General features: G+C 38.4%; 1 protein-coding gene and 1 pseudogene across 1 annotated transcript in view; one reads left to right on the forward strand and one right to left on the reverse strand.

The window, feature by feature from the left end:
• Window positions 1-25,525, forward strand: part of fasn (fatty acid synthase) — a 56,844-nt gene that overhangs the window by 4,028 nt on the left and 27,291 nt on the right. The window contains exons 2-20 of the mRNA XM_088324360.1: window positions 896-1,031; window positions 3,149-3,301; window positions 3,361-3,534; window positions 3,618-3,818; window positions 5,472-5,594; window positions 7,502-7,617; window positions 7,713-7,847; window positions 8,645-9,119; window positions 14,249-14,436; window positions 17,598-17,787; window positions 17,865-17,959; window positions 18,024-18,158; window positions 19,205-19,408; window positions 19,495-19,610; window positions 19,683-19,855; window positions 19,921-20,112; window positions 20,805-20,885; window positions 23,569-23,754; window positions 23,828-24,007. Coding sequence (XP_088180486.1) covers window positions 905-1,031; window positions 3,149-3,301; window positions 3,361-3,534; window positions 3,618-3,818; window positions 5,472-5,594; window positions 7,502-7,617; window positions 7,713-7,847; window positions 8,645-9,119; window positions 14,249-14,436; window positions 17,598-17,787; window positions 17,865-17,959; window positions 18,024-18,158; window positions 19,205-19,408; window positions 19,495-19,610; window positions 19,683-19,855; window positions 19,921-20,112; window positions 20,805-20,885; window positions 23,569-23,754; window positions 23,828-24,007 — 3,244 coding nt within the window. The 5' untranslated portion in view covers window positions 896-904. The remainder of the gene's footprint in view (window positions 1-895; window positions 1,032-3,148; window positions 3,302-3,360; window positions 3,535-3,617; window positions 3,819-5,471; window positions 5,595-7,501; window positions 7,618-7,712; window positions 7,848-8,644; window positions 9,120-14,248; window positions 14,437-17,597; window positions 17,788-17,864; window positions 17,960-18,023; window positions 18,159-19,204; window positions 19,409-19,494; window positions 19,611-19,682; window positions 19,856-19,920; window positions 20,113-20,804; window positions 20,886-23,568; window positions 23,755-23,827; window positions 24,008-25,525) is intronic.
• LOC148347533 (U2 spliceosomal RNA) lies at window positions 16,990-17,136 on the reverse strand (annotated as a pseudogene).

A 25,525-nucleotide genomic window follows, 5' to 3' on the forward strand; every position in this document is an offset into this window, starting at 1 on the left:
TGTGCTCCACTTCATGATTGTGTCCCACTTACTGTTGATGCTTCACAAGAAATTACAGTTTTAGTCTGAAATGTGGCAAAAGGTCACAAAGTTCAAGGGGGCCAAGTAGTTTCGCAAGGCACTGTAGATGCTAGCATAAGTGTCTAGGGAATTAGAATTAAATGTGGTGTTGGTAGATTGACCCAGGTTCTAAGTGCTATAATAGTGCATCAACAAATAGTGCAACAGATTTCCTAAATAAGAGTAAAGGAATAAAATATGAATATGCATTTATCTATACATAAACCGTCTTCTGTGCTTGTTTAGGGTGGTGATGGCCCTGAGGAAGAACTTGTTTCTGAGCCTATTTGTCTTTGTTTTAGTGGATCTGTGGTGTCAAATAGGTGGTGGCCAGGGTGAGAGGACTCCTTTATAATGTTGTCGGCTCTGTTGCTGAATTGCGACCTGGCAATGGCCTTGATGGCTGGCAGAGAGCAGCTGATGATTTTCTGCGTTGTGTTGCTCCTAGCATCACGAAAGACGGGAAACAAATGAGTAGTACTCAATTAAGGAAAGTAATAGATTTGTGCAAAAGAGGAGGCTAGCATGGCCCATGTAGATGTTAGCCTTGGTGGTTAGTCAGTCAGTTTGAGCAATCATGAAAGAGAGGAAACCAAAAGGTTGGTATAAAGGACAAAAATGTTTCTTTAAAAGAGTCAATTTTAAGAGGTAAGATCGGGCATAAAAAAATTCAGGCCTGTGGGTATCAAAGCCCGCCCAAGCCTGACCAACTCACTTGATTTGAGGAACAAGGCTTAAAGCAATGGTTTTTATATTTAATGTTATTAAATTATTCTGCTTAATTGCTTTTTGGAAATGTAATCCTGCCTGACTGATTTTTGTTTTTTATCCTCAGGTAAAAAGCATGGAGGACGTGGTCATTGCAGGGATATCGGGCCGGTTGCCCGAGTCCAACAACCTGGAAGAATTTTGGGAGAATCTCATCAATGGAGTGGACATGGTGACGGAGGATGATCGCAGGTGGACCGCAGGTGAGTTCATTTGACATATATTTTTTTAAACAGTTTTGAGCAAAACAGGTGAATGGAAACTTTGAAAATATTGTATTTTAATGAATTAAAACAAGGATATACTTAATTTACCTGACTAGATCCTGTGTATGGTGCTTTTTACTGACCCAGACAAGCACTAGTGCCACGATTACAGTGTCACAACACACATTCTTATTTATTTTAAATATTGACTTTTTCAAGGGATGCAAAATAACTGTTTTTACCGATACCCGTTATAATCCAACTTCAGGAGATCAGTAACTAAAACCTCATAGAAACACACAAAATCACATTTCTTTCTGTGGGTCTTTGAGTTACAATTAAAAAAACAGTTTACAGCTTCAGTAAACATGTCTCCAAATAGTGGATAATACTACAGCTTGAGTTAATCAATCGATCAATACTTACCTTGTTTGTCAGTAATAACTATGGTTTCTCAGTAATAACTATGACGATATTTCTATGAGCAACAAAAACATTCAGATATTTCATGATTTGTGGGTGTGTTCATTATGTGAAAATATGTAACTTTTCTACATTATACAAGTGCCTTGATAATTTGTTTCACATGCCTCGGCTAAAAATATATCACTTGTTCTTATCAAGTGGTGTTATCTTAGCTCCAAACGTACATACAGACGCTTCCCTACTTACCAACGAGATGGGTTCCGGGCGATTGTTTGTAAGTTGAATTTGTTCGTAAGTTGCTTCAGTGCTATATTTTGTATGTTTAAGGTTCATATAAGTATGTTTAAGGCTTGTATAAGTAACTTGTATTGTTTTGTACTAAAAAATAAACATTTAAAAAAATAATATGCTCTATAAAGATAAACAAAGTTGAGCTTCAAAAGTTAGATGACTTCTTCAGCCATGCTAGAAAGTGCCCGGATAAAAGATATCCGACCATTTTCTCAACCGCATCAAGCTTTCATATTCCACTTTCGTTTCAAAAGAAACGTCTGGCCTATTCTTTACAACACCCTTATTAAATGGATGCACGTGATATTTAACAATAAAAATGTCAAAGTTCATAGCGCGCTGGAGATACAGTATAGTATGTTTACACACAAACTATGAAGAGAAGAGATTTCTTCTTCAGGGTGGATTCTGGGTGAGCTCTTACAGCGCCATACGCCGGTAGTGGTGGAAACATGTTTATTTATGTAGTTTAACATGTTATATTGAACATGTGTTTCCTCATAACATATATATTGTTAATGAACATTTTGTTGTGAGACACTGAGTTGCTCGACATGAATGAGGTTTATTATAAAAAAAAGTAAAAAATGAAGTAGCTCGGACATTCACTGTAGATGAAAAAAATACATGTAAATATAATTAAGTAGAATAATACATTTTCTTATTCAAATTATTAATTCATTTTCTGCATTAAATTATTGTTGGTAATATATTGATTAAAAAGGATCACCACAAACCTGTCTTTTTTTTCATTTTCTCCTTTTATACTTCCTTTTTTTCTTAACTTCTTTATACAACATGATCATTCGTAATATAATGCATCAAAGCAAGTGAGCCGTTTGAGAGCCGGCTCTTGGGCCGAAAAAGCCGGTTCTCTGAAAAGATACGGACTTTCACTACACAACTCGAACTGGAGATCGGCGTGCAGACGAAAACTTGAACTGCGAGACCAAAACAACAATGGCGAATCTGCCTCACGAAAAGTTTGGAGTGCGGTAAATCTTTGTTAAAAAATGATAATGACAATTTTGTTTTAAAAAAGGTTGTGTCCCGGGGATGCACGTTGATTTGACACGATGCTTCCCCAGCAAAAATAATGCGTCTAGGACGCGGGGACGCGGGCAAACGAGAACACTGATATTATAAATGCTTCGAATCTGCTGGCTGATTGAATGTTATAGCGTGGCGTCAATTGACTATTCTAGTCTTTTTTTTGCTACCGGGTTGATAATAGTGATGTCATATTTGGCTATTATCGGTCTCTACATTTTTAAGTGATTGACTTAGAAAAGATCAAATTTCTTCCCTAAAAGGATATAATTTTTCTAATTTTCCATCATAAGTCAGCACACTGAATCTTCTCATCCATGTTTTTTTCCCTTGTGTTTGATTTTCAGGCCTGTACGGTCTTCCGAAGAGGAACGGTAAACTCAAAGACATCAGCCATTTTGACGCGGCATTTTTCGGAGTCCACGCCAAACAAGCAAACAACATGGACCCTCAGCTACGTCTCATGATGGAGGTGGCCTACGAGGCCGTCGTGGACGGAGGTGAGGAGAAACTCTTCTAAACGTTCGCGGAAACAATTGACGTGACAAAAACTCTTCAGGACTCAACCCGACCACCCTACGCGGCAGTAAAACGGGCGTGTACATCGGAGTAAGTGGCTCGGAAGCGGGGGAGGCCTTGAGCAGGGATCCCGAAGAATTGCTGGGCTATAGCATGACGGGGTGCCAGCGGGCCATGATGGCTAACAGGCTGTCCTACTTTTTTGACTTTAAAGGTACGCGACCTGAAATCCTGGCGTTTTTTTTTTTAAGTTTTACAGTGGCCTTGATTCTTTTATTTTTTTATTTTGTCTCGCAGGACCCAGCACATCCATAGACACGGCTTGCTCGTCCAGCTTGCTGGCTTTAGAGAATGCCTTCCAAGCCATCCGATTGGGCCATTGCGATGCTGCCTTGGTGGGGGGAGTAAACTTGCTTCTCAAGCCCACCACTTCTGTGCAGTTCATGAAACTTGGCATGCTCAGCCCAGACGGGGCTTGCAAGTCTTTTGATTCCTCAGGTAAAAACAAAAGAAATTATCTTGTTTTAAAGAACGGTGCATTCTATATATAACTGTACTTGCATTTATATACAAGGGTCATCCAATAGAAAATGATGAATTGTTTGGTTGAAGGTCTTCACATAGAGAAAAAAAAAGTCTCTGCTGTAGTGTCCCCCTCTTTGTTAATCCCCAGAAATCAAAAATTCGGTTTTTTTTCGCCATGTTAGAAGTTCTAATACTGAAAAAGTCACCAAATGATTGAAAAAAAACCCTTGTATGTTCTCAAAAAGCCGCAACAATTTTTCTTTAATATATTGATTATTCAGGTGTTTAATAAACTTTAATTTCAATTACCAAATAATAGCTGAAGGAATATGTATGATTGAGAATTTAGTTCACAATTTGTCTCACCTTAGGTCGTAATATCATCAAAAATGTGTGTTCTTTTCCAATATAAAGCACATCAATGACATCAGGTTGAAGAATAATTTTCGTGAAACCCTCAAAACATTCAGTTCATTTTTAGTAACTTTGTTTAGTAAATTTCTATTTTAAACAAAATACGAGAATTGTGACCTCATAATAAATAAGGTTTCGACTATATACCTGTCAACCTTCTCGGCTCCATGCCCTTACAAACTGTCGTATTTTCCCTTACAAAATACAAAATAATCTCACACCATATTTTTTTTTTCAAACGTGTTTATGTAGTTTAACGTGTTATATTGTACATGTGTTTGGTTACATCATATATATTGTTAATTAACATTTTGTTGTGAGATCCTGAGTTGCTCGACATGAATGAGGTTTATTTTTTTTAAAAAAAGTTCAAAAATCAAGTAGCTTGGACGTTCACTATAGAAGGAAAAAATACATGCAAATATAATTAAGTAGAATAATACATTTTCTTATTCAAATGATGAACTCATTTTCTGCATTAAATTATTGGTGGTAATATACTGATTAAAAGGATAACCATAGACTTGTCTTTTTTTATTTTCTTGTTTGCATTTCCTTTTTTTCCTAACTTCTTTATACTACATAATGATTCGTAATGTAATGCATCAAAGCGAGTGAGCCGTTTGAGAGCCGGCTCTCTTTAATGAGTTGAGCCGAAAAATCCGGTTCTTTAAAAAGAGACGGACTTCCTTTCACTACACAAATCAATTTTGTTTGACTTGAGTGATTTGCTATTTCGTGATAGTCGGTGTATACCGGATGGTACCCATAATTGACAAATTTGCGTTTTTCCGTACAGATTTTCTTGTACGTCGTACACGTCTTAAAAATGCATGATAAAAAACTTTGTACGGCAAAAACGTACAGGTTGACAGGTATGCGACTAAGCGAGTGCTGATACCAGCCTTATTTTAAGAGATGTATTTGTCACACGGGCCGATGCCAGCATTGGGCTCCCTCTAGTGGCCATTTGACAGTCAGCGTTATTAATAACAATGGCCATTTACTGGAATTTAAAGATATATAAAAGGATTTTAAAGATAACTTATCGAAAAGTATTAAACATCTTACTGCAGACATCATCAGTTTTTTTCAGTCAGTCATTAAAGAATAGAATGGTGAATATTTACTATTACAGCTACAATTAATTGATTGCTTCTAACAGTTCTCAATCTGATTTGTCCCGTACTCAATTCTTATTGTGTCCTCAAGGTGACGGGTACGTTCGTTCGGAGGCGGCAGTGGCGGTCTTTCTGACCAAGCGCTCTGCAGCCAGGAGAGTTTACGCCACCGTTCTGAATGCCGGGAACAACACCGATGGATACAAAGAACAGGGTTAGTAGGGCCGATTGAATCATTTCATTAAGTTCGCACAAAGGATGAAATGTGAGGAATTGGGTCAGCGCCCGTGAGATTATTTTGGACTCATATAATTGTCTGGGTACAGTGGAAGAGCTATCTGGGTTCAAATCCTGTTACTTTTAGAAATTTCTACGCAATAAGCATGCAAATTGGCTGTGTTAAAACCCCAGTTTGTATTATATTGATAACATATTTCATTCATTGGCGCCAGGGGTCTACTTTTTGTGAGTACAAAGTACTTGATATGCATTTTAGGGCTGCAACAATTAATCTATAAAGCGTTGGCAACTAATTGGATAATCGATTCGTTGTATCACGTGATTTATGAGCTACTAAGTGTGTTAAATCAATGCGAATACGAGTGCACACAATATTATCGTGACGCTGAAATTTGTAGTACCACTTTAGTCCTGAAGTGGACGCCAAGACCGGTTTCATAAGTTATCTTTTATTTTTTTAATCCTTTTTTTATTTGACATTACATCATAACAGAAAAAATGGCAAGAAAGTTTCAACTTTTTAGTGTTTGTTTCATCATGAGTTAAGTTTTCAGGAGAACAGAAGTACAGAGAAAAAAATATCTGAAAATAGTTCAATGAAATAAATTAAAAAGGGAAATTATTCATATTAATGTTGCCATGTATACCTCTAGATAAGGAGCAGATTATCAAGCATTATTATTAAGATTATTATTAATATATATCATTTTCATATGAGAAACGTTCATCATATTTAAAGATTTAACCTAAAAACAAATTGTTGACAACATTTTAAGGTGGGTTTACATTTTTGATATTTTTTGTGGATAAAAAATTTGCTACATGTAAAATGAAAACAAATAATGACCTTTGGATAAGATTTTAGGAAAATATTATCTCACATATTTGCATTTATTAGTACTGTGCATATTTTTGTCTGTCAAGTTAATTGACAAACACCTGGATTTTGCGATAGTTTTATATATCAGCAGATTGTTTTTGTGCACTATTTTTCTATCTGTCCAAATCTTAATCATTTGAATAAAAAAGAGGAAAATATTTTTATTTTTTTAAGATACCCCAAAAAATCGATTCAGGAAGAAAAAAAAAATCGATTGTAACACTTATTGTTAGTTTCAGCCCTAATAATTTCTAAAATAACAGCTTGTCTTGCTATTACTATGTTTTTACATTGTTATTACCAGATTGATTATCGGAAGTAATATTATTAAAAAATGGATCTAAAATAGGTGTGAATCGGTCAAGATTTTGGAACACGAGTTCATTTTATATTTTATCTTACAAAGCTTAGGCCTCAATTTGAAGAGGATGACATTTTTGGGCTGGCGTTTTACCACCGTGAATACCCGAATGAGGATTTTACAAAAGTCCCGGTTGTGCTTTTAGCTCTTAACAACAACTTACCTTCTAAAGCTGAGCCCTGCATGTGATAGTCGCGGAGTCCCGTAATTCTTTCATCTTTTTTTCAGCTGTTTCTTTATCTAGCCACCCATGTGAGTCACTTCGCTGCAGGCTTTGGCTCACAGCTACCCACTATTGTTATTGTTAGCTGCTCTGTGTAAATAAGGTTGCTTTGTCCTTAGCTTCTCTTGATAGCTTCTAAAGTAGTTACTCACCTACACCGCCTCTGATCAACTCCAGCCATTGGCTCTTTCCAGTCGCTTCGGGTGTATCCGGTTCATTTTTGTTGTTGTTTGTCACATTTCATTTACTGTCGCCGGCTGATATTCAAGAAAACATGTAGTTAAGCTTCGATGCTGTGTCTTTTTGAAATGCATATGCTTCAGCTTGATTGAGTGGTGATCACACACTCCCCCTTTAATAGTTAAAAAAGGGCAAGCATGTGAGAGCTGTTTGATGTATTTTGGTTTGACTTTGCAGGAGTGACATTTCCTTCAGGCGACATGCAGGCCCAACTTGTTCGTTCTCTTTATCAAGAGGCAAACATCACACCCGACCAGGTGGAGTACATCGAAGCCCACGGCACTGGAACAAAGGTCAGCAGCGCCACCTTTTGTCTTTTATGAAATTTGCAAGTAAAATGTCCATCGTGGCTTTAAAATGGGATGTATGTTGTGGTGTCAATTGGCAGGTTGGTGACCCACAGGAAGTGAACGGTATCGTCAGCGTGTTCTGCGAGTCCAGGCGGGAGCCGTTGCTCATCGGTTCCACCAAATCCAACATGGGCCATCCGGAACCGGCTTCTGGTCTAGCGGCCATGGCCAAGGTAAACAGGATGCTGGTTTTTTTGTTGGTGTGTAAAATGAATAGAGTACAGTAATCCCTCGTTTTCTGCAAATGTTGTGTTTTGAGAAAGTCCCGTGTTAGTCAAAACAGAAGTAGAAATCTTTTTTTTTTCTCTTTCTTTCTATGTTGGTATTGAGTTTTTCCTTGCCGTCTTGTAGGTTTTAGATCAGGGGATGGTGTAATAATAGTCTGTGTTCTGTGTGGCCCTTTGAGACTTCTTATGTAACGAGTAAGCATGACTTGACTTGACTCATTCTCTCCCCTTTTCTGTTTTTCTTTCTGTATCTTTTTCTGTTCCCTCTTTCTGTTTTGTTTTCTCCTCTCTCTTTGTCTCTTGTATTTTTCCTTTCTCACACTTTCTTTTTGTCTCTCCCCTTTACTCATTGTCTTTTTCTTTTTGTATCTTTCTTTTCCCTCAGTTTCTTTTTTCTCTCTATTTCTTTCTCTCTTTTTTAGTCTCTTTCGCTCTCTTTCCCTTACATACATACATACAACAAAAGAACGAACCGAAATTACTGGCTTGAGTATTTAACAAATAAAAGCAATGCACTTAATATACAGTAGGTGTTTTGGGGGGTTTTCTTTTTGCAGATAAAATCAGGAGGGTCAAATTATAATTTTCCCGCAATAGTGCACAACTGTTTAGTACACAATCCACTTTACTTCACATGATACTTCGGTCGCCATCATGTGGACGTTATGGAAAACTGCATTTACTTTCTGGTTGGCAAAAAAAAAAGGGAAATCCCTCTTGAATTAAAATCTGACTATTCCCAGGTGCTGCTGTCTCTGGAAAAAGGAATGTGGGCTCCCAACCTCCACTTCAGCAGTCCCAATGCCGACATCCCCGCCCTGAGTGACGGCCGTATCCGAGTGGTGGACCGCCCGCTTCCCGTCCACGGTGGCATCGTGGGCGTCAACTCTTTTGGTTTCGGGGGTTCGAACGTGCACGTAATCCTCCGTCCCCACGGGAGGAGCGCTCCGATACGGGGCGACACCGGAACGCCGGCTGAGACGCTCCCCAGGCTGCTTCAAGCCAGCGGCCGAACGGAGGCCGCAGTGAGCTCGCTGTTGCAAAATGCTGAAGAAAGCGCCGCGGACGAAAACTTCCTTTCTTTGCTGAACGAAGTATCCGGAAGCCCCGCCTCTGCCATGCCCTATCGAGGCTACGCACTGGTTGGAGCTCAATCCCCTGCTGGAGAAATACAGCAGGTGCAGGCTGCTCCCAGGCCGCTATGGTACATCTGCTCAGGTGAGACTACGAGAGCAGGGGTGGGCTAATTCTTTGAGTTGCAGGCTGCTATGGGGGTTAAAACATTTGGCAAAGGAGTCTTATCCAAATTTTTCATTTATGAATAAATATGCATGCAGACATGTAAATGGTCTGCATTTGTATAGCGCTTTTCAAGTCACTGAAGACTTCCCAAAGCGCTTTACAATGTGCTTCACACTTACCCATTCACACACACACACTCACACAACGATAGCGGCATTAGCCATGCAAGACAACTACCTGCTATCGGGGGCATTATGGATTCATTGTCTTGCCCAAGGACACCTTGACATATAACACGGAGGAGCCGGGAATCGAACCTGCGACCTCTTGATCCCACGACGAGTGCTTTACTTCCCGAGTTTAAATTTCTTATAAGTTGTTCGCTAATTTTGATCTCCAGTTTAGCTTTGTAGTATAACTGTAGTTGTATTTTTGGAGTATTACTATAGTATTTTTGTAGCAATGTATGTATACTGGACTGTCTCAGAAAATTAGAATATTGTGATAAAGTTCTTTATTTTCTGTAATGCAATTAAAAAAACAAAAATGTCATACATTCTGGATTCATTACACATCAACTGAACTATTTCAAGCCTTTTATTATTTTAATATTGCTGAATTTGGCTTACAGCTTAAGAAAACTCAAAAATCCTATCTCAAAATATTAGAATATCATGAAAAAGTATACAAGTAGGCTATTCAACTAATCACCTGAATCATCTAATTAACTCGAAACACCTTGCGAGGGTTTCCTGAGCCTTAAAAACACTCAGCTTTGTTCAGTAAACTAAATCACTGCTGATCTGACTGCTGTCCAGAGGACCATCATTGATACCCTCCATCAGGAGGGTAAGACACAAAAAGAAATTTCTCAAAGAGCAGGCTGTTCAGAGTGCAGTTTCAAAGCATATCCACAAAAAGTCTGTTGGAAGGGAAAAATGTGGCCGGAAACACTGCACAACCAAGAGAGATGACCGCAGCCTTAACAAAATTGTGAAGAAGAGCCGCTTCCAGAATTTGAGGGAGCTTCAAAGACAGTGGGCTGAAGCTGGAGTCCAGGTATCAAAAGCCACAGTTCACAGGCGTGTCCGGGAAATGGGCTACAATAGCCGTATTCCCATGGTCAAGCCACTTCTGAACTCAAGACAACGGAAGAAGCGTCTGACTTGGGCTATGGAGAAGAAGCACTGGACAGTTGCAGAGTGGTCCAAAGTTCTCTTTTCAGACGAAAGCAAGTTTTGCATTTCATTTGGAAGTCAAGGCGCCAGAGTCTGGAGAAAGGCTGGAGAAGAGCAAAATCCAAGTTGCTTGAAATCCAGTGTGAAGTTCCCACAGTCGGCAATGGTTTGGGGAGCCATGTCAGCTGCTGGTGTTGGTCCACTGTGTTTCATCAAGTCCAGAGTAAATGCAACTGTGTACCAAGAGATTTTAGAGCACTACATGCTTCCATCTGCTGAAAAGCTCTATGGAGATGAGGATTTCATTTTCCAGCATGATCTGGCACCTGCCCACAGTGCCAAAACCACCAGTAACTGGTGCACTGACCATGGCATCACTGTCCTTGATTGGCCTGCTAATTCCCCTGACCTGAACCCCATCGAGAATTTGTGGGGTGTAGTTAAGAAGAAGATGAAAGACACCAGACCTACAAATGCAAATGAGCTGAAGGCCGCTATCGAAGCATCCTGGGCATCAATAACACCTCAGCAATGCCACAGGCTGATTGCCTCCATGCCACGCCGGATTGATGCAGTGATCCGTGCAAGAGGATTCCCAACCAAGTACTGAGTGCATCAATGGACATTTTCAAATGTTTGATTTAGTTTTGCTAAAAATTATTATAAAATTATTTTTTTACTTGGTCTGAGGAAGTATTCTAATATTTTGAGATAGGATTTTTGAGTTTTTTTCAGCTGTAAGCCAAAATCAGCAATATTCAAATAATAAAAGGCTTGAAATAGTTCAGTTGATGTGTAATGAATCCAGAATGTATGACATTTTTGTTTTTTTAATTGCATTACAGAAAATAAAGAACTTTATCACAATATTCTAATTTTCTGAGACAGTCCAGTATATATATATATATATATATATATATATATATATATATATATATATTAGAGATAGATAGATAGTATATCTTATAGCATATTACTGTAGTCATATTTTAGGAGTATTGCTATAGTTTTATTTTTTGAAGAATTCTCTAGTATTTTAGTAGTAAGTTTTGTCATATTTTTGCAGTACTTTCATAGAAGAATTTTTGGATTGTATCTGGAGTACTTTTCTAGTATGTCTGTGAGAGTATTCATTTTTAAAAAACATTTCCATGATAGTAATTCTGCAGTATTTATTTATTATTTTTGTGAAATTGCTACGTGGTGTTTTCTCTGTGGTGTGTCTGGAGTAGAGGTAAGATCGGGCCCAAAAAAAGCACCCGAGCCCGACGCAGGCCCGAGGGGTATTAAACCCGACCCGGACCGAGCCCGACTAATTAACTGGATTTGCTGGCCCGGCCCGAGGGGGCCCGAAATTACATATTTTATTTATAAGGAGGGGTGATTTATGATAACAAATTAAACTCTGCCTTTTGTTACAACATCTAGGCCTAAGTTAAATAAAACTGTATAAACATTTACATCTTTTATATTTCTGTGTCTGCACTGCAGATGTTACATTAAGCGACAATCTGTCATTGACGGGTTTTTTTTTTTTGAGGTAGCGAAAACATTTAAGGGCGTCCGTCATTTTGACGACTTGATCATTGGGCCATAATCCACAGCAGCAGTAGTAGTACGTCCTTAAGATTTTAGCGCGGCACTATCATTGAGGGGGTGTTGACGTGTTGTGCCCTTTTCCGACTCCTATGCAAATCCCCCCCCCCCCTGATCGTATTCTATATAAAACGCTTATTAAAACAATAAAGCGAGCTAATTATAATAATTGGGAGATCCTAGTCTATATCCTTAAGATTTTAGCGCGGCACTATCATTGAGGGGGTGTTGACGTGTTGTGCCCTTTTCCGACTCCTATGTAAATCCCCCCCCCCCCCCGATCGTATTCTATATAAAACGCTTATTAAAACAATAAAGCGAGCTAATTATAATAATTGGGAGATCCTAGTCTATATAACGCGTTTATTTAAACAATAAAGCGTGATTTTATTCTGCAAATTGCGTTTTTTAACGCGGATGAAAATGTCACCAACGTCAATGTACACTTCCGACAAAAGCGATCGTATTCTATATAAAACGCTTATTAAAACTCTTACCAGAGTGCGTTTTCCTCGTCAGTTCTCCTCTCTTGAGTTTATCCTTAACTTCTTGTTGGTCCGACTCCATATCGGGGATACCAGGCCAAAATCACGCGAATTTGCGGAGGGGAAGATTATTAAGAGGACAGCATTCACGTCACGTCACGTGCACAGAGCATGCTCTGGCTCCGTTAAAAGCAATTACAGCTCCTTCTCCGTTTTATCCAAATTATTTATTTTATAACAAGTATTCCTTGGTCTAGTATCCATACATAGTTTAAGTATATATTTTTAATGAACATATATTTATAATTATTAATTAATTAAAAAAAAAAAGCAGGACCGAACCCGACCCGACCCGACCGTATGACTGACATTTCAGGCCCGACCCGGCCCGAAATTGCCTCGGGTTCGGGTTCGGGCTCGGGCCATGAATCTTAGCTCTAGTCTGGAGTAGTAGTTTTTTTTAGTGTTTCTGTGGAATTGTTTTAAGTATTTCCACAGTAGTATTTTTGAAGTATTTAATATATTTGTAAAATTACTGCAGTGGTGTTTTCTCTGTAGTATATGTGTTTATGTAGCAGTATTTTTGTAGTGTTTCTGTCATAACATTTCTGTAGTTTTTATCATATTTTAGGGATTTTTGGTAGTTTTTCTGCAGTAGTATTTTTGTAGTATCTTTGGAGTATTTTCATTTTATAATTATTGTATTATATCTGTAGTAATTTTAGGGTACTGTATCACTGAAGTTGTATTATTGTAGTATTTATTTATTTTTATAATATTGCAACTTTTTTTCTCTGTAGTATTTCTGTTGTAGTGTTTCCGTAATAGTATTTTTGTAGTATTTCTGTAGTAGTATTTCTGTAGTGGTGTGAGTGAAGTACTTCTTTCGAAGTATTTTTAGGTATTTCCTTAGTAGTATTTTTTGTTGTATTTCTTTAGTATTTGGGAATATCAGTGTATTTGTATTCCTGTAGTACTATTAAGTATTTCTATAGTGTTTTTTTATTTTAAGAATGAAAACAATAAATTGGGTCTCCATTTTGAGGCCCTAATTTCAATTCTTAGTTTTGTAGTAAATTTGTAGTATTTTTATAGTAATATTTTTGGAGTATTTCCATACTATAATTTTTTTAATTATATCTGTAGTAACTTTGGAGTACTGGATCACCGAAGTTGTATTTTTGTAGTATTTATTTAGTATTTTTGTAGTATTGCAATGTTTTTTTACTCTGTAAAATTTTTGTAGTAGTATTTTATATTAAATTGTTAATGTAGCGGTGGGATTGAAGTACTTCTTTAGAAGTATTTTTAGATATTTTCTTAGTATTTTTGTAGTATTTCTTTAGTATTTGGGAATATCAGTGTATTTGTATTTTTGTAGTATTTATGTAGTTATATTTTTTTGCATTATAGTATTACTGGAGTACTTTAAAGTATTTCTATAGTGTTTTTTTATTTTCAGAACGAAAACAAAATCATAAATTGGGTCTCTATTTTCAAGCCCTAATTTCAATACTTAGTTTTGTAGTAAATGTAGTAGTTTTGTCGTATTTTGTAGTATTTTTGTTGTAGTCACACAAAGGGACAATTAGATCAGTACCTGGTTCATCTTATAGTTTTAAAGTTACTCTCCCAACCCTGCTAATTTTATTAGTTTGCCGGTCCGTGGTAGAGAAATGGTGGCTGGCTACTGTTCTCGTCTAGTGATTAAACAGGGGATTTGGGATTTTTAATTATGATTATTGTTATTACTAATGTTATTGAGCCAGACTGCGAGGATATAGTTAGACGATAAATCGATCAACTGTACCACCACTGATCTAATGTGCATGGTGTGGCGTCACAGGCATGGGGACGCAATGGGCTGGCATGGGTCGAAGCCTCATGCAGCTGGCGGACTTCCGGGAATCCATCATCCGGTCCGACTCGGCCCTCAAGGAAACGGGACTGGTGGTTTCGCGCCTTCTCATGGAAGCTGACGAGGCCACTTTCGAAGACACCGTTCACGCCTTTGTCGGTCTCGCCGCCATACAGGTTAGAGAGTCTTTAATTGGTTCGAACCCCGGGTTCATTCGTCCAGTCGTCCAGTCAAATACCTCGGACTAGAAGTAAGGAAGGGGCTAAAATATCCAGCCCGATCCGACTCGCTGATACTAAATTCCGAACCTGTCAAAGTCCGACCAATTAACTGGATATAAAGGACCGAGCCTAGAGCAAACCCAAATATTCACATTTTATTTTGATTTTTTTATTTTCTATTTGAGGTGAAGAGGAGAGCTTCTCTTTTACTTATCCAGCCGTCATTGTTCTTACTTAGTTCATTTTTCCTTGTAGAGGGTCTGCACGCGCGATGGATTTCGTTCCGCTTTCGCACAACGCAGACTTCGTACGTGGATCCTCCGCAAAGAAAAATAAACTAAGAACAATGACTGCTGCATAGCTTAAAGTCAAAGTTCAGATTCATTTTTGACATATACACCTGTCTATGGCACAGAATTTTGTTTAATCGTTTGATTAAATAAACCTTGGTACTGTGCTATAACTTTTTGAATATATATATATAGTTTTTTAAATGATAATAAAAAAAAGGGGGTAGCACAGCGGAGCAGTGGTTAGCGTGTGTGCGGCACAGTTCTGAGGTCATGAGATTGAACCTCCTGTGTGGAGTTTGCATGTTCTCCCTTTGCTTGCGTGGGTTTCCTCCGGGCACTCCGATTTCCTCCCACATGGCAACCCTTTCAGGGTGTCCCTTGCCCACTGCCTGAAAATAGCTGGGTCCAAGTCCAGCTACCGCAGCCTCACCGTGTGGAGTTTGCATGTTCTCCCTGTGCCTGCATGGGTTTCCTTTGGGCACTCCGGTTTCCTCCCGAATTCCAAAAACATGCATGTCAGGTTAATTGGCCGGTCCAAACTGTCCCTAGGTGTGAATAAGCAAGCGAATTGTCTGTCCCCCTGTGTGCCCTGCAACTGGCTGGCAACCAGTCCAGGGTGTCCCCTACCCATTGCCCGAGGATGGGTAGGATGGGCTTCAGCACCCCCGTGACCCCGCTGAGGATAACCGGTGCAGATAATGGATGGATGGAAAAAAAAAAGGATTTATAAAACACCTTTTCATAAAGAAAAAAAATCACAATTTTGAGTCCCCCTTGGAGCCCAAATTAAAGGAAAATAAAAATAGTTGCGAATGGTTAATTTTACATTAATTTTTCAGATGATTGAGAGGTCATGTTGGGTTGTATCACAGAGTGGGGTGAACCATTTTCGATGAGCAGACTTTGAGTTTTGTGGACAAGGAAATTGAATAGACTAAGGGGTATAAATTTAATTTAATAAACTTTTTTTACTGAAACGAAGACCGTATTTTCGCACATAAAACCCCCAAATTGGCCAGAAATTTAAATTTGCGCCTTAAGACACACCAGAATACGGATAAGATTGGAGCTGTATACAGCAGAGGTGGGTAGAGTAGCCAAAGATGTTACTCAAGTAAAAGTACTGTTACTTTAAAATACTATTACTCAAGTAGAAGTACAAGTAGTCATTCAAATAATTGAGTAAAAGTAAAAAGGTACTTGGTGAAAAAAAATACTCCAGTCCTGAATAACTGTAGCAACGTCATAGTTATTGATTTTAATGAAACAACCAATCAGATCATCATATTATCAAAGTCCATCCAATCAACAAAAAAAATGCATTTAATTTAAAAATAGATTAAAACAATTAGCATGAATTAGTGTTTTAAGAAACTCTAACATGAAAATAGTATAAATCAAATAAATAAATGAAGCACATTTAAAGCCCTAATACTTAACAGGCTTTGCAGGCAGAACCACAAGCTAGCCCATACATTTGAACAAAGGAGACATTGCGTATTGGAGCTGGTGTTTGGCACCCTTTTTAAGGGGAACACGCTTCTTCTGTGTTTTCATACTCTGTATTGCTAAGTGACATTTTCGATCTGTATTACCTGTAACCAACTTTCCCCCGCTGAAGTTGAATATGGTCACGTGACGGGGCTGCTACGTTTGATTGGTTAATTATAATAGAGCCTGGAGTAGTTCTGGGTCCGAATAAATGTGCCTTAGCGGAGACAGACAGACGCGTACTTACGTGGAGGGAATTTTTTAAGTAACGACTTCAATGTTGCCTAATATAGAGAAGTAAAAGTACCGTTTTTTTTCTTCACAAGTTTACTCAAGTAAAAGTAGAGGAATTTAAAAATGATCCTAGAAGTACAAAACTTACTCAAGTAAATGTAACAGAGTAAATATACTTCGTTACTACCCACCTCTGGCACACAGTATAAATAGGTGTGCATAACTACAGTTTTTTGGGTATGCTACCGTATTTGAGCAATGATTTTTCATTCGATAATCGGGCCCAACTTGCAGTATATTATATACAGGGGAATTTGAACTCAGATCGTGGGGGTGAGGGGGGGGGGGGGGGGTGTAAGGTTTATTCTTCTATATTCTTTATCCATTATCGGTCAATTCATAATACGCTACAAAGTCAAGGGGCCGAGACAATTGTTCTCAGCCAAGAGGCCGAGTCAAGGTCCTAGCCACAGAGCCATGCAGCGATCAGTGCGAATGCACCGTTCCCGGAGGTACTGCAATACCGGGCCGATGCGTGGAGTGGACAGAGCAAGCTCTTGTTCCATTTCCGGATTGCAAAATTCAAACTTACAGCATTGTTGTATACATGCCGACACATCTAGAATTAAGAGGCAGAGTCAAGGTCCTCAATTGACCTCATCAATACATGTCGACACTTTTAGAATCTTACGGTCCTGACCTGACCGTCTTATGCCGACACTTTTAGATTCTCAGGCTGATATTTTACCACTTATCCACCGTTCGAAGAGATGACATATGGAAAGTCATTCAAGCTTATCTCATTACCACACTATCTTTACTCACGGTATGAGAATTACTGATTTGCATAGTTTTTTCTGGAGAATATGGTATTTTCTTTTTCTAATACGTTTTTTATTTTTTATTTTAAGCCTAACCCAGGAGGGCCTTTATACACTCAAATTTGAGAAACACTGTTTCTACTCATCTGCTTTTAAAATAGGGAAAAAAATCGAATTACTGCTAACATATTTTGATGCCAACTTAAATGATTCATTTATTAATTTGATGGAAAGAACGTTTCAACAGTTTTGTGTTTGGTGCTTCACTTGAAATCAGATAGCACAGATAGACCTTCTCATGAAGATGGGCCTCCAGCCCGACGGCATAGTGGGCCACTCTGTGGGAGAGCTAGCTTGCGGCTACGCAGATGGCTCTCTCAGCCACGAAGAGGCTATCCTGGCGGCGTACTGGAGAGGACGTTGCATCAAAGAAGCCGACCTACCCCTTGGGGCCATGGCTGCAGTCGGTAAGAGGAACCCACAGAAGAACACCTAAACAGATACAAGAGAACATCGAGAATTCATTTGTTGTTTGGTGTCTCAGGATTGACCTGGAAGGAGTGCATGGCTCAGTGTCCCAAAGGTGTTGTTCCAGCCTGCCATAATTCTGAGGACACAGTCACCATCTCGGGTCCTCAGGTAGATGCTGAACATCAACTCTGATTGTTTACATTTCGCTGATTTTTTTTTTAATGTTTTGTAGGAGGAAGTAAGGAAGTTTGTGGCTGAGCTCAAAGAGCAAGGAGTGTTTGCTAAGGAGGTCCGCAGCGCTGGTGTGGCTTTCCACTCGTACTACATGGCCTCCATCGGGCCGACCCTTTTAGGTGCCCTAAAGAAGGTATCCACCTATCTGTTTCACACCCATTGCAATAATTACATATACATTAAACCCCTAGGATAGACAGTCCCCTCCCTACGACATTTCTTTGGCCCCTCTTTATGGGGTTTTTCTCACAATACAACATCAACTCCAAATTATTTAGCACGTGCAAAAACTATAAAAATCCAAACTTGGTGCTGGCGTATGTAGATTTTCATCACCAAGATGCCCTTTGGCTATTTGTCAATGTCATATGAACGCTGGTTTTCCATTGGTTTGTGTCGCAGCATCATAAAAATCACGATATTCCAGTAGCTGTTATATCTATCTCACAAAATGACTTTGTTTTATCCAGTTTGGAATGTTGAGTGCTTTGTAAAGACTTGCAGTAATTATTTAAGGGAGAAGCAAAAACATGATAACCGCAGAAATGCAGCTCACAATTATCAAGAAAGGTTAGAATGCTCACGGATCGCTACTCTAACTAAGTTGCATAGCCATAACCAATCAACTATAGGATCTATTAGTAAAAGTAAGGATGCGATTTAAGCAAATCTTCTAAAGGGATGACTATTCTCGCAAGCGGAGGTTTCAAAATCTGTTTTAATTGTATTCCACCATACCTGCCCCTCTATTCATCCACCTTCTAACTCCAGTGTACCAGCTCAAGTCAATTCACACCAAAGGTAAATGCAGTCTAATTTTTACTTTACATGTATAAATAGATAGATGTATATTTATACATAATGTTAATTTAAAAAAGTACACATATATTCCACATAAATATTACTTACTATATAGTTATTTCAATGTTTTTATCTCTGGAACCAGGAGTGCGGAATTCATTAGGTAATCACCATAGATATTTATCCCCGCTATACAGCAATTTGTTATTGTGATCCCCACCTCAGATTGGGTTAAACTCAGATCCCGTGGGTCAACTGCCAGATAAATACATGTATGACACCTATCCCTGCGAATGGCACTGAACTTCTGGATATTTGAGGTCCATAGCATTCTACAGAAGCAAACGCAATAAACGTCAATAATTGACGTGGGTGCAGGTTATCAAGAACCCCAAGCCGCGTTCCTCTCGCTGGGTGAGCACCAGCATCCCTCAGTCGGAATGGGGCAGTCCTCTGGCTCTCACCAGCTCGGCCGACTACCACGTTAACAACCTGGTGAGCCCAGTTCTGTTCCAAGAGGGCCTCTGCATGGTTCCCGACAACGCCGTGCTTCTGGAGATTGCGCCTCATGCTCTTCTGCAGGTTAGTTTTGATGTTTGATATCAGTAAAATCTAGATCCACATTGGATATTATTTCATAACAAAAAAGAAAAACAATCTTCTCCTAGGCCATCGTGAAACGAAGCCTGAAACAAACATGTACTTCCCTTCCCCTCATGAAGAGAGGTCACCCCAATAACTTGGAATTTTTCCTCTCCAACATCGGCAAACTTTACATGAATGGGTAAGTGAAAATCCGTCTCACTTTGCTCTCTCTGTTGTTCTTCCTCATCTCCTGCACATGTGTCCTCCTTAGCATCAACGTTGATAGCAATGCTCTGTATTCGAGAGTGAAATATCCAGTCCCCGTTGGCACGCCCATGATATCACCTTTGCTACATTGGGACCATTCTCAGACCTGGGATGTCCCCAAGGCAGAAGATTTTTCCTCTGGCTCTGGATCAAACTCAGCCATGGTCTACAATATCAGTACGTCCCATAAATTTTGCCCCTGGAAACGTGTTTTCCCAATCGGTTTTCTAACTCACTGACAGACATGGATCCAGACTCCCCGGATTATTACCTGATCGGACACTGCATCGATGGGCGTGTCCTTTACCCAGCCACGGGCTACCTGGTGCTGGCCTGGCGTACCTTAATAAAGAGTCAGGGACTCGTCATGGATGCCACTCCTGTAACATTAGATGATGTCACCATCCACAGGGCCACCATCTTGCCGAAGACTGGTGAGCATTCAAAACGGAGCCATTTTTTTTTTACCCCCATGTATCATACGTGCCGCACGAACCAGATTTAGCTACAACAATCCCCAAGTTCTTAGGAAGAAATCCACATACAAACATCAGCTAAGAAATTTAGATATACAACATTCTAATCGGATTATTTTTAACAAACATTTTACTACCTTCCCATTTTTGATGAATGTCTAAAAGACTCGTCGCCAGTTATTTGTGTTTTTTTTTTCTTGTTTTGCACCTGTTTACTATGAAAAAATGGTAACAATATATACTTTATAATCTAAAAAATACATTTCATCCAAATATTTTTCTTTGTTTTAATTAAAACATTCATGGACTTGTTTGACCTGGATAAATAGTAGTTTTTTTTGTTGGTTTTTTTTGCGAGACAGGTAGTAGGAACTTGCATATAATAAGTATAACATCTCAAAAAAAGATGGTGGACGAATGCAAATTCTCTATGTGGATACGAAAAAAAAAAAATACTCTTTCTTCTGAGGCTTCCTACATTTTTTTGAAGGATACAGGAGCCATTATCTTTTAGGATTTCTTTTCCCACCTTTTAAAAAAATTAATTCTGTAGCGTTAAGTGAATTTTGGATCCTATTTCCATCCTAAACATATACTTGAATTGGTATTTAAGTGACAGTCTTGTAAACGTCTTTTGTTTTCAACTACAGGTGTTGTCCAGTTGGAAGTTCGTTTCATGCCTGCCACAAACAAGTTTGAAATTTCCGAGAATGGAAACCTGACTGTCAGTGGTATGTCCTTTTCATACTAAATTACATGTTAGAATGATGCCAACACAACACAACAGCCTTCTTTTTTTAATTTGCTAAAAATAAATCAACATTAAGGCGTTCTACCCGACGATTTTTTTTTAAATCCCCACTGTGTATTGTATAGCAGCCCCTAATGGTGTATACATGCTTTATTTGTTGAAAACAAATCACTATTGATTTGAATAATCAGAAAAAAACATGTACTATTCTCAACACACTAATTGGTTTGGAAATTCATAATTAAACAACTGTAAGCATCTCTTACAGACTTCGGAAGCTCGATTGACTATTTTGCGAAATTATCTTTTCCCCGGTGGTGCCTACCACAGCTGAGCCCTGTATGTGATAATCTCCGAGTTACGTCATTCATGCATCTTTGACTTTTTCTCCACAGTTTCTTCCTCGAGCCACTCACAATAGCCTCTTGGCTGCAGGAAATGGCCCGCTTCTAGGATCTCTTGTTATTGTTAACTGGTCCGTGTAAATAAAGTTTACGTCTTCGTTCAGTGTGACCCGCCTTTTAGTAGATTTCATTTTTAGTGGCGTCTCCCGGTAGCTGCTAATATTAGCCATTTACCCCAGCTCCGACCAACTGCAGTTACTCGCTCTTTTTAGCCAATCCGGGTGTATCCAGCTTGCACGGTCTTTTGTTGTCACTCGCATGGTTTAACACAAGCTTTCATGATCTGGCGCTGTAGGAAACTGCTCATTGCTAATGCGAGAGAAAGCTGTATCCCTTTGGCTTCCTCATTGTCTTCGAACAATCATGTTTCAGCTCCATTTTAATCTATAACGGTGAATCTATAATGGTGAATCATTCAGGGTTTTTATGGGTGTTTCAAATCCTTAAACGCTTGAATTTCAATGTTGTGTTTTCAAGGTTTAAAAGGTGTATGAATTTTGAGTGAAATGCTTGTAAATACTTGAAATTGCTGCAATGTTTCTCGCCACGGTGACATTTTAAACAAGTCTGCTTAAAATGAGGCTGGCACTGCTCTCTGGTGGCTTCGCTTTGCCATTGCATTTCGTCTTCCGTCGTCATGTGAAGCGTCAAATACCTATCAATTATGGGCCATGTATAAAATTATGTAGCATTTCCTGGAAGTAGATTGTAATGGGATTAACTTTCAGCAACTGAAAATGCAAGCTACATATTACCGTAATTTTTATGCAACACCTATAAACTCCTTTCTGTGTTTTTTAAACAAATGTGATGTAGCCTAACAGTGCAGGCATTGTTATGGCTAAGCAGCAGAATTCATGTCAGTTTACACAGAAGTTTGACAGAAAAAGATCATATACTGTAGTTAGCAAATACTTTGTGCTTTTTTGAGCATTTTATTTTATTTTAGTGATCAAAGTCAACAACAAAAAACCTTTCTTTTGATTAACGCTACACATAGATTGTGCTTGCCAGTCCGTGGAGCTTTTGTGTATTGCTCATTCGCTTCAAATACAATACCAGTTTATATCGGGCAAGTAATGAGTAAGATGCTTTTTTATACCAGCAAGTCAAATGGACAAAAATAGTGGCTCAGCTGACCAGTTCACATGTCCATTAGGTTAGTTCACACATAAGTTTAACTTTAGAAGAATTGACTTTCCTTGCACCCACTTTAAATACTTTGTTGCTGGGATAAATAACAATTTTCCGTACTATATGTCGCTCTAGAGTATAAGTCGCCCCAGCCAGAACATGCCCAATTAAGAAGGAAAAACGGATATAAATTGCAACTGTAGTATACGTTATAGTTTTGGGGAAAATTTATTTGATTTAATCCAACGCCAAAAACATACAATTGAAAGGCAATTTAAAATAATAAAGTACAGAGCAGCAGGCGTGTAATAAGTGTACTGTATACTAACTTTACATGATTGACATGCCTTGTAATGTCAGTAACAACGGAATGTTATTATTCAGATAACTCTAACATAAAGAACATTCTTAGCAACTTATCAGTTTCACTCTAAATCCTTAAATCCAACGAAATTTTCATCCTTTGTGTAACTTTTACCGGTTAACAACTCCCCCGAGTTGGTAGGTAGACCATAAGTCGCTTCCTCCTTCTGCTTCTACGTCGCTTATGTTAGAGTCTTCAGCACCGCTGCTTCTTGCTAAATCCACATTCTTTTGCTGTTTGATCACTGTTTTTGGCTTCATATTTCACTATTCGGAGCTATTAATCTGCAGAATATGATTTTCTTTTCTGTGTCATTTTTGTTCAGGTCTTCTGTTATTTTTTTTAATTTTTTTTTTTATAAATTAAAAAATCTTTCCCCCCCACACCATGAAAAGGTTGAAATGATCAACACAGGCCTAGATTGCCCTTTTGTGGTTTAGGGTGAAAATAACATGTGAAATTATATCCCGGTAATAAAACTTTAACACTCAATGATATAAGAATGTGTTCATAATTTCTCATAAAGTCTCACTCCCTGCAAAACTATGAAAAAAAATATGACTTGTACTTGGAAAAATACAGTAATAATATTCAATTAATCAATAACGTTTATTTATTTTTAACAATATCAAAGTTTATGATTTATTGTTTTAATTGTGTTGTGGAGATTGGAAAGTTTGCTTTAAAGGCCGGTTAAAAGTGCTTAAATTTGGCTAGGATGATGTTTAAAATCTCTAATTATTACACACTATCACTTAAAGGAAAAGTCAGTGTTCTGGAAGATGCTGCCCTTGATTCGTTCCACAAGCAGTTGAAGCAGGAAACTCCGGCAGACAACTCTGAGCCCAACATGAAACTAATGTCCCACGACGTTTACAAAGAGCTGCGTCTGCGTGGCTATGATTACGGCAAGACCTTCCGAGGCATCTTGGAATCTAATAACGCTGGTGAGTTAACTGTCATGGATGCCGGAATGCTTATATTGCATTCACCGAAAACTGAGCTTATGTGATCCTGCAGGTGACGAGGGGAAGTTACAATGGACAGGAAACTGGGTGGTCTTTCTGGATACAATGCTGCAGATGATTGTCGGCGGGATCGCCGGTCGTAGTCTTCGCGTGCCTACGAGGATCCGTTCTGTGTGTATTGATCCCGCTGCACATCTGGAGAAAGTCTTTGAGGATGCTGATGGTAAACTAGGTAAGACAAGGTAGCCTCACTAGTTAAACCCCTTGTTTTATCCGTGTGATAGCTTTATGAAACCAGATTATTATAGGTGCTTGTGCATGAATCTGATACAAGTGGTTAATATCTGAGTCATTTTCTTCAAGTGGCTGCCAATTTAGACAAAATAAAAGACCCCAAGATATGTTTCATAGATCCCTTACACCCAAAAAATATTACACAGAAAAACTGTTTACATTTAGGCTTAAAACACACTTCTATTAAAGAGCATATAAATAACCTATATTTAATATAGACAATATCTGTGTATTATTTATTATTGCAACATCCACTGCAGCCTGGTCATCCTGGAAGGGGGATTACCTTATGTGCGGTCTCTTCTCAAGGTTTCTTCATTTTCTTCATGTTGAGGTTTTTGAGTTTTTCCTTACCCTCATGTTGGTTTTAGATCAGGGGATGGTGTAATATAATCTGTGGCGTGTGCAGCCCTTTGAGACTCTTTGTGAATAAGGGCTATACAAATAGACATGATTTGACTTGAAATGAGAAAATAATACAACTTATCTTGGATCAGGAATAGTACCATGAAAATATTAAAGTAAAAAAACCTTGATGACATGAAAACCCTACCCATTTATAAATCGAGTTTTACCAATAAAAAAAAACACCCTCTGCAAAAATTTCAAACCAGAATAACTAATTTTAGAGCAAACTTAACACTCAAATTTAATGCAAAAATAAGTATTTATAGCTTGCTTGAATGTCCCAATTCACTGATAAGTAACTTGTTTTAATCCCTTCATCGCCAACTATATTTATACGACATGTACGAAAGTAGATTTTTGACCCATTTTCCAAGACCCACAAATACCCTCTATCATTACCTGCATTTAAAATAAAGAACACCAAAAATGTTTTTTGTTCTGCCACAAAAAAGAATAAACATTAAAAAAAAAGAACGTAAAATGCCTTTAACACTGATTGAATTAACAATTAATAATCAGCTTTGAATCAAATGAAACTTTTTACATTTCAGCTAAAACTCATTAAATCAATTTGATTAATTGCTCAGCCTAACTTGAAATGGATTTTTGGCACTGATTAAGTTAATAATCAACATTAAACAATTTAATTAGAATTCCCCAGCTTGACTTGAAGAGAACAGTTATACAACACACATAAAATATTGCATCCTTAAAGGAGCTTCTACGGTATTTGGAACATTTGTCGTCGCCATCTTCTGGCTTGTTTCATCATTGCAGCCTCTGTCTGCTAGTTCATGTTGGCCGTGCAAGCACTCATATAAACTCTTCTTTTTTTCTTCTTTTGTGGGGTTTGGGTTGGCGCTTGGTCTGTATTTGAAGCAGGCCTCTTTTTTTCTTTCACCATTTTCATTTCTCACTAACAATCGAAAGACAATAGAGTGGAAAGAGAAGGCGAGCATGACATCTCTATAGAACTCCCTCCTATCCTCCCTTCCTCCTACCTATGTGTTCTGCCCCAAACAGCTATGTTTAAAGGAGATAGGCGCGG

The sequence above is a fragment of the Urocampus carinirostris genome, chromosome 19 (genome assembly GCF_059441175.1).
Source record: "Urocampus carinirostris isolate Australia breed hairy pipefish chromosome 19, RoL_Ucar_1.0, whole genome shotgun sequence".
Taxonomy (NCBI): Eukaryota; Metazoa; Chordata; class Actinopteri; order Syngnathiformes; family Syngnathidae; genus Urocampus; species Urocampus carinirostris.